Source organism: Mycteria americana, chromosome 3 (assembly GCF_035582795.1).
Source record: "Mycteria americana isolate JAX WOST 10 ecotype Jacksonville Zoo and Gardens chromosome 3, USCA_MyAme_1.0, whole genome shotgun sequence".
In the NCBI taxonomy this organism is placed as follows: Eukaryota; Metazoa; Chordata; class Aves; order Ciconiiformes; family Ciconiidae; genus Mycteria; species Mycteria americana.
The window spans coordinates 17,744,829-17,754,509 of record NC_134367.1 but is presented as its reverse complement, the minus strand read 5'-3'; the positions used below and the strand labels follow the sequence as shown (position 1 = coordinate 17,754,509).

The 9,681-nt window shown below is 46.0% G+C and overlaps 1 protein-coding gene across 1 annotated transcript; it reads left to right on the top strand.

Annotated features, from left to right (window-relative positions):
- Window positions 1–1,225: 1,225 nt before the first annotated feature.
- Window positions 1,226–9,263, top strand: IAH1 (isoamyl acetate hydrolyzing esterase 1 (putative)). Its single transcript, XM_075497973.1, has 6 exons — window positions 1,226–1,435; window positions 3,031–3,083; window positions 3,546–3,694; window positions 4,533–4,694; window positions 8,080–8,198; window positions 8,907–9,263. Exons 1-6 carry the CDS (start codon window positions 1,355–1,357, stop codon window positions 9,072–9,074), a joined length of 732 nt encoding a protein of 243 aa, XP_075354088.1. The 5' UTR covers window positions 1,226–1,354; the 3' UTR covers window positions 9,075–9,263.
- Window positions 9,264–9,681: the final 418 nt, after the last annotated feature.

The following is a 9,681-nucleotide window of genomic DNA, read 5'->3' as shown; positions in this document are numbered from 1 at the left end:
TTTCAATTCTGTGACTGTGAAACTGCTGAGTTATTTCAAATAATGGATGAGCAACCTTATAGCAACTACATTTGTGCATATAGATCATAATAAAAGCAGGCAAAGTGTGCATATGTTCTTTTTCTTACGTGCATGTACAAGAAATAAGAAAAAATCTTAACCTATCTAAATGTAGAATTACAAAAATTAAATTGAGAGATTTTTATATTTTTGAAGATTAACGGCCAGTTGGAGGATAAATGGGTGTTTTGGGTTTGCATATGTTCAGAATCAAGCTTGTATATAGTTTTGTTCCTGTCAGGGAAGAAATTACCTGCATGCTTGTATCTGCTTGAAGTCAAGAGGGGCTTGAACACATTTAAATTGGAATCCATGTTTGCATACTGGGGTTAGCTGGAGCTTTAAAACTTTGTATGCAGGCATTGCCGTTAGCTGGACTAGATGAACAACATCAGCTTTAAGCGAAGTCAGTGCTTATGACCTGTAACAACCTCAAGTGCAAATGGCTCCCGCCACTATTTCTGTCACTCAGTGCTGGTGAAGTAGTCTTCCTGGACCGGGGAAAATGGGGTATCAGAAACTGCAGTGTGTGGAGAGGAATTTCAAATACAAATGTGATACTCAAGAGTTAGCTGGGGTTGTTGCCGAGCAGTAAATCATGCTGAAATACGTCCACAGAAAGTGATTTTTCTACAAGAGAACATTGTTTTTCCCTTGTACACACAACTTTTTTCCCCTTTTCTCAGCTGATTAAATTGGTACGTGATAATCTTTATAGCAGTATTAGTGTATTTGTATTAGCAGAATTAGTGTATTATTAGTATTAGCAGAATTAGGGACAGCTTTCCTACCCGAATTGTTTATCATGAGCTAAGAGTATGAAGTCTTTTAAAGGAGATTTTCTTAAAAAGGAAGTCTCTCTTTGGAACAGATAAAAGTCTTATTTTTAAAATGATGCAAGTTTTTTTCAATGTGCTTGCAGTCAATGTAAGGGGGGGGTTGGGGGGGGTGTTTAAACGTGTCAGTGGGTTAGGTCCCCAACATCGTCCTTCCCTGTTCCCGTGCCCTGCTCCCGGCGGGCCGGCTCTCCCGCCCACAGCCGCGGCTGTGTAGGAGGTTGCGGCCCTGCGTCCTCTTCTCCAGGCCCGCCGGCGCCGCAGGAGGATGTACTTCACTTCCAGTAATAAGCCTTTTACAGAGGGGGGAAAGCAATAAAACTGGCGGTGCTGCAACTTGAAGCCGGTTTTTAATGCGGATCTAATCGGGGCGAGCCGCGGCGGCTCCGTTTCCCGCCGCAGAGGAAGCGGCGCAGCCTCCTCCTCCCCCTGCTTCTGGCGGACGTCCGGCGGCGGCCATGGCGCTGGCGGAGGCGGGCGCCCGCGGGCGGCTCCTGCTGTGGCCCCGCGTCGTCCTCTTCGGAGATTCCATCACTGAGGTAGCGGCCCGGCGGCAGCCTCTCAGGGGCCGCGCCGCTGCCCCCGGCTGCGGGCCCGACGGGGTCTCCACGCCGCCGTGGGCCCCGCGCGGGGCCGGTGGCCCCCCTCTGTTCCCGCGTGGAGCTCCGGAGCCCCATAAACATCCCAGTTCCTCGTACCGGGAGCGGCAGCCTGCGGTCTGCGCCCCGGTTTGCCTTGAACGCCGCGCCAGCTGCGGTCCGGCGTTAGACTGGGCGCCTGTGCCAAGCACGGGGCTTTGCTTATTATTAATTTTTAAGGAAGAACGAGCAGCCGGGCGGCTGCAGCGGGAGGGGATGTGTGTGTCCTCGTGTGGGGCAGCGTGGCCCCCAGCCTCGCCTCGCCGGCCGGTCCCCACCTCGGCTGGCGCAGGAGCAGCGTGTCAGGCGGGATGGCGGGGACCCCTGCGAGCCGCTCTCCTCAGGGGCTGCCGCCCGCCCTGCCGGGCCAGCCGCCGTGGCAGCCTGCCGTCGGGCAGCCGGGGAGGCCGGCTTGGACAGAGGCCGGCCGGCCTGGCGGGTGGCGGGGATCGTTCCCTGGTACCATGAGGCGGGAAGGAGACCGGTGAAATGGGAGTGTGGCCCGGCACGGTTATGTCCCTGTCGGACGTCCCACGAGAGTGTTTCAGGAGCTTTCATGCCTGATGGTCTTTTATGAGATTCAGAGCCTTTTTGCAGAAATCCTTAAAGTTCCTATGTTAGAAGTGTGATCTGGTAAAAGCGTAGCTTGTGGTATTTTGGCAGCAGTGGCATTTTCCAGACAGGGAGGACAGCCTGCTGTCTGTAGTGACCCCTGCACTCCTCCCTGACCCGGCTCCTGGTGTGTCCCTTCGGTGCAGCTCCCTGCGTCGAGCTCACCCGCCCCAGAGACATGTGCTGCATGGACGTGACTGGACCGTGGCTTGGTGAACATCACCTTTGAGCCAGTACTAGCTTTTTAGTGTTCATTTTGGGTCCCTGCCTTCTGTTGCATGGGTTGCATGGTGGAGTGGGTCACAGAGCTGCTCTGATGAAAAAAGATTTGGCAAAAGACAGAGCTTATCTTTAATGGGAGATCGGTTATTTAAACCAACTCACTGTGCAGCTCTGTAAACAGGCGGAGCGTTGTAACAGGGAAGATGGTGCAGCAGCGGGAATGAGAAGGGATTAATTTTTCCACTACTAGGAGAGGTAGGTATTGAACTGCACTCCGAAGCAGCATGTGGAGAGAGGATTTTTGAGAGGTGCTCTCCAGAACGAAGGCACAGTGAAAGGATCTTAGAAATAAAGTAGAAAATGGAGCGGGCGGGGAAGCCTCACCAGCCAAAATGAAACTATAACTTGACAGCAGTCAGTTTTGATTACGAAGGGTCCATCCCTCTGTAGGTATGGTCCCACGTTGCCTCTGATGCCAGTCGTGTGTCTAGGTAAGACCAGGGCTGTTTGACCTCTGCAGGGACAGGGCAGGCTGAGAGGGAGGAAGTACTGCTGCAGCAGTGCACAAAAAGATTTTGATGAGGGAAGGTGCTAGTGGTGGGACTGATGGGCTGGGGAGGGAGTTCTTCCAGTGAGGGTCTAACCGTGTTCCTTGCTGTCAGTTCTCCTTCCAGGAAAATGGCTGGGGGGCATCCCTTGCTGAGAGACTGGTCAGGTAAGAGCTTAAATTTCAAAAGTGATTTCTAGCATGCAAGAAGTTGTGCAGCTTTTCTAAAAGAAAACCAACACAAGTTAATATTCAGTGTATATTTTTTTATTAACATTTATTTATTTATTGAAGTAGAACTGCCTTAGTGGTAACCTGCCCAGTACTGGTGGAAATACTCACTGGGTGTTTCTTTCCACTCAGAGCTTGAGTGGAAAGAAAAAAAACCTTGGTGATTGTCAAGATTGTTGTTCTAGTTCATAGTTTAAATGACAGGTAAATACTACACGTGCAATCTGTGGGTGCACTTTCAAAACCTAAAGTTATAATCCCACTGAAAACTCCTGTGACATCTCATTGTTTCTGAGACGGACGGAGGCAGGTATCCTGACAGAATGGTTCAAAACTTCCTAAGTTTTGGTCTGGTGGGCAGAGGAGAGATGTTCTTTTTGATATGTGTCTTTGTTTCAGAAAATGTGATGTTGTGAACCGTGGGCTTTCGGGGTACAACACCAGGTGGGCAAAATTGATCCTTCCAAGACTGATCAGTAAAAGTACTGGTGCTGAGAGTACTGTTGTGGTTACTATTTTCTTTGGAGCCAATGACAGTGCTTTGAAAGGTACAGTAGCTTGTCTTTTTTTTTCTGTGGCCCATTCTCTTAAGACAGTTTTACAGTTTAGCAGAAAAGGCAGAATATTACACAGACTTTTCCTGCCACTTCTCTGTGAAGCAATTGCCCTTTTTTCATTTTTACAGTGGATTGTTTTCAGTCATTTTATTTGTATTTAAACCATGCAGTGCCTTCTATTTTTCTCCCTCTCACCAAGTTTTAATATTAAAAGTAAATTTCAAGGTGCTCAAGAATTAGTCATATATCCATTACCTAAAATTGGAGTTGGGCATCTAGCTGATTTTTCTGCCTTTAAAGCAGTCTGATGGGTTCTTGGCAGATGGGTTGAGGAAATGAGGGAAGGTAGTATTTGGATTCTCTTTAAGATAAGCAGAGCAGCATGCAGAGCTAGTCTAATCAAAATGATAACCTCAGTGCATGAAGGACTGTCTGTACGTCCATGGGAATTTTGAAATTTTTCTCTGCATCCAAGGTAGTGAAAAATCTTAGCTTTTGTTTCAGGTGAAGTTTGAGGTGATTATGTGATCTAATACTAAGATACAGAGTTGCAAGACAAAGCATCTTTGAAAAAAAAAGGTGATTTCTTTTCCGCTGTCCCTCATTTGTATTAGTTGGAAGCGCTGTGTTTAAACTCTTCATTTGTCTGCTTTGCATATTGAGGAACAGTATTTTCCCACACCACCTCCAGAATCAATGGTTGAGGTGAACTGCTTACTGAAAATGAGTGCCCGCATTCATACGCTGTGTAAAAAGCACATTATGTTGTGCAGTAAATCTGTAAGCAGTTTAACATCGCTAATGCATGTGCTCCATCCCCATCTAACAGATCTGAACCCTAAGCAACATGTTCCTTTGGAGGAATATGCTGCAAACTTAAAGAGCATGATACAGTATCTGAAGTCAGTAGACGTTACTGAAGACAGGATTATTTTGATAACGCCACCACCTCTTCAGGAATCAGCTTGGGAAAAGACGTGTCTTGCCAAAGGTAAAAGAATGATACGCATGGGCAGAATTTCTGCATTTTACTGGCAGAGTGTAAGTTGCTGGTCCCAGGCTGACAGATTATTAGCTTCATGCTTGTGCCAGATTGCAGTCGTGTTCTTCGAGTTGGTGGAAAAGGACTGCTAGCTGTTTTGCTAAATAGCTTTTGGATAAGCTTGTGGAGTAACTACCAACTAATTAGTAACATCCTTCTGAAAGTGTTGATTGATCCGTTCATGCATAAAACTGATGGAAGTGGCTGCCCTTTGAGAACATAGGTTTTGCTGAGATGTTGTAGGCAGACTACGTCATGTCCTAGCAGCTTCCAAAATAACATGAGTAATGGAAGAAATTTTGGCATTGTGTGCCTTAGAAAATTTTATAATAGTCACAGCATATTTCACATCTATCTAGATAAGCAGTAATATCCTAGCCAGGTTTATTTTAAATTTAAAAATCCCCCAGAGAATATAATATTCTAAGGATGCTAATAAAAGTACCTGAAAAAGAAGCAAAAGATGATTAAATGATTTCTCATTACATTGTTCAAGCTAACTCTAAAAATAGAGACATAACAGCACTGCTTACTTTCTGTTACTCAGCTGGTGGAAATTGCCATAATCCCACTGACTCTAGCAGCAACAGTCTGTGCCTCCTGAGAGCATGTCCACTTTTCCATTTGGACAGCTTGCCCAGTTCTTGCACATTTGTAAAAGACTTGAGTTAGATTCAGGTACACACAGAGCTGTCACCTTAGTATTTGCAAGGTTTTCTCAGATTTCGGTGGCATTGCGTATCCTGAGTTGTGTACTCAGTCAAAGCGGTAACATTTTGAAGGTGACCTCGTGTTTAAACTGCATTAAATTAGACTATGTTATTGCATGACTTTCCATTAGGGATCTTTGCTGTGTGGCAGTGATCACTGTGCAAAACAGATTTTGGACTATATGGGCTTTCAGTCTCATCCAGCAGGGTAGTTTTTATATTTCAGTTGGAAAAGGAGAGAAAGTCTTAGAGTAATACTCACAAATTATGTAAGACAGTAGCAGCTGTAGCAGGTCAGATCGAACATCAGACATGGCCAGTACTGTAGATGTGACAGTAGCAGATCCTTGGATAGGGCGTAAGGGATAGGTCAGGCGCAGAGCAGCCTTTCCTGGTGTGCATGCCCAGCTCCTACTAAAGCTGCTACAGCCGTAGTTTGGCAAAACATGCACCCGTATTGTCCTTTTGAAGATCTGTTAGGTGAGCACACCATGAATACTGCTTATCTGGCTCCTAGCTATCAAGTAACACTTTTTAACTGTTGCTAGTTCATTTTCATCTTAAAGCTATCCTTTTTATGGGTAGGGACGGAGGAAACTTGCATTTAGAGTGTTGAATCTGCCAGCATCTGTCTAAAAGAGATTGCTGTCTAGGGGTGGAACAAAAGACAGAGTGATCTCAGACCGTGGACCACAGTAAGCAGCAGTATCAGATCATCTGTCCTCAACCAGTATCCAGGAGAAATGTTCTGCTTATTTCTAGTTTTGACAGAGAGATAACAGAGCAAAGGAGAGATGTGAAACATGAGGATGATCATGTTCACAGGAGCATTCATCCAGGTGTGAAAAGCAGCACGAAAAGCGGAGAAAAGGAACTCTCATTGGCTTCCAAATGAGAGTGCTGTGGGAGAGAGAGTCAAAGCCCTTAAAATCAGAGCTGCTCTTTGTCATCTGTATAGCCATCATTTCATTGCAGAAGGCAATTGGGTTGCACTGTCTGGCTTTGCTAAATTTTTGTTGATAGTTCCTTCTTGTCCTTCATGTGTTTGGAAATGAATCCCAAGAGGAGGTACCTCCACTATCTTTCCCAGCACTGAGGTGAGGCCGAGTGATCAACAGTTCCCGAGGTCCTTTTCCTTGCCTTTCTTAAAAGTGGGTATAACGTTAACCTTCTTCCAGTCACTGTGGGTCTCCCATTAGCCATGAATTTTTGTAGGTGGTAGACATTGGCCTCACCAATGCAACAGGCAGCTCCTTCAAGTGAGTCCCACCGCCCCAGATGCATTTGGCATCTCTGAGTATCCCCTAAACCATTGCTCCCCACTGTTGGCTGTCCTCCTTCCCAAGCTGAGTGGGTACATGCAGAGGTCAGGGTAAATCACTAGGTTGCCTCCTTGGTCCCACAGGGGACCACCATATTCTCTGAGCTTCCTTTGGCTGCAGCTCTTACTTAGCTTATAGACCCAGCTCCTGCAGAGCTGCACACTGAGAGTGGGCATATGTTTGTGTGTTTCCAGAATGGAGGAGGAGATGAAACAGTCGAGCAGGAATCCTAACGATGAAAGAAAAAGCAAAGGGAGAATAAGAAATTATCAACTCTGCTAGATTAGAAGTCATAGAAAGGGAAAAAGGACAGGACTGCAGGACCTCACCTGGGGAGGTGAGGTTGTGATCAAAACAGGGAACTTGGCAACAAAGGGAGCTCTGTGCGGTGGAGGTTGAATGAGCTGAAGGGCTGCTCAGTCTATGGGAGAGTTGAACCTGGAAGAAAGTTGAAGCAAGAGTTTGGAAACATACCATGGTGGGGAAGGACCGGTGAGGCTGCAGAGGATATTTTTATGATGAAAAGAAATGATGGGAGGAAAGAGGTGGCAGTGTGAAGAAGTGGGAATCATCAGATGCAAGGAGGGAGTAGACTAGGAGTTGATGAATTGCATTATAGGTCCCATTAATAAAAAAACCAAACAGCATAACTTCATAATATCCTGTCCCAAAGTTTCACTGTGCTCCATGCAAAACTGCTGGCTTACAGTAGCTGGCATTGAGCACGTACTCAAAGTCGAGCTCCCAGTGTAACTGCACGCACAAATGTAGCAGTCACGAGTGCTGGTAAAGCTTTGCACCTCCATGTACCCCAGTTTCACCAGCATGTTACAATGAGTAAACTACTGTAAGGAGAAGCTAAACATCTGATGTCATCCAGGAAGCGGAAGGCAAGCTTGTAAATAGATTTACATTTACTTAACTCTATGCTACATGCTAGTAGCAGGTGTATGAAGAGTTTTAAATCTGTGCACTGATTTCACCTGAAGTTTGACAGAAGGTGAAAACTGTGAGCACCACAGAATAAGCATTACGCTGCATGCTTGTTGCCGTTGCCTCTTTCACCTGTTACACATCTGTTAACAAGAAACATATTTTCAAATGCCTCAAAAACAAAAGGTGCCCTGAAAGAGACTAAACGACCTATAGCTGCCAGCCACTTAAATTGAGGTGCTTTGGGTTTGGTTTGTAATTGGTTATGTCTGCTGGTGTAACAAACTGATACGCATCCTGTTTGCCACAGAAGATGGAAATCAAACTGGGTCAGTCGTGATTGCTAAATGTTTTCTTTGTGTCTGATAGGTGACAAATTAAATCGCCGCAATGCCACCACTGGGGAATACGCCCAGGCCTGTGTTCAGGTAGCTAGGGACTGTGGAACTGATGTACTCGACCTCTGGACACTGATGCAGAAAAATCAGGTATGATATCATGGGAAAGACTTTGAAACTGTCATGAATTGTGAAATGCATAACTTAGCGTAGAGGAACCTGTAGCGCTGCATTATCACTGACATGATACAAAGTAGATCCAAGTCACATTTTGGGGAAGGAAAAAAGTAATCCAGAATGCTTCATACTGGGCTGGAAGAAATAAAGCTTAATACAACCTGACCGTGATACTTGGTTAGGAAATGTCCCCTGGGTGCATTACATGTAAATAACCTTTTCCTTGGACTTTGAATCATGGAGTAGTTTAGGTTGGAAGGGGCCCCTGGAGGTGCCTAGTCCAACCCATGGCAGAGCGTTGGGCTAACTTCAATGGGTACCTCGCTGATGCTTCTGACCAAATACCCAAACTAGTCCATGTGACAGAGACTGCAGACTTGCCGTAAACAGGTAACTCCAGTTCAGACACTGAATGTTTTCTCTTTCCTGCACTTCTGGTGCAGTAGACTGTTCAGTAGTGCAGTAGACTCAATATTTTGATTGCATCACTTAATCTCGTCATCTTTTCCTGCTGAATAGTGGTGACTTTGGCCATCAGAACATTCTCTTAATATTTTAATACAAATGGTGAAAAATAAAACCAGTATATATACCAGCTGGCTTTGAAGCACTTACTTAAAAATTACTCAAGACCTTGCAACTAGCAAATACATTAATACATGGTTTTAACCTCTCCTGTAGGATTTCTCTTCCTATTTGTCTGATGGGCTCCATTTATCAACAAAAGGCAACAGCTTTCTAGCAGCACAACTTTGGTCATGCCTGGAAAAAAAACTGTCTGCCCTTCCTTCACTGCTTCCTTACTGGCGTGATGTGGACCATACAAACCCTGAGGCCAGTCTTCTGTGAGATCCCCTGCAGTAACGAGCTGAAGCAGCCAAGCCTGACAAAGCCAGTCTGTTTACAAACAGCCGATATCCAGCCAACACACGGCAAACACTGCAGACTTGGGGAACAGGGTGGTGGGGAGTCCCCCGTCCATACCCAGCCATATCCCCTTCCCTTGGTCTGTGGGAGAATAAAGATGAGACCACTCAGGGCGTGTCGTGGGCTGGCTTGTCTGCATGCTGCTTGTGCGGGTAGCTTGAACATCTGTGGGGATGAGCTCCTCTTCCCTTGGAAGACTTGGAGGAAGATGAGAGTCTCGGCTGCCCCGTGACCAAGGGACAGAGGCTGCCCTGAGGAGTTCCTGGCCTAGCTGAGCTTTGGGGACTATGCCTTGATTAATGCTATCTACTAGCTTTAAACACCTAGGAGCCGGTACGAGGCAGCAGTGTGGAGTTTGCCAGGAGCCATTAATGTCAGTCCAGATTAATTTATTTGGTTGTAATACAGCCATAAAAGCAGTTATCTATCTGAGCTTTAGCAAGGATTTTGATAGTTGTAGTTCAGAGCAGGGGTTTTAAACTTTAACTTACTTTGGCACCAGCAGCAGCTTCTTGCCTATAGAAACAGA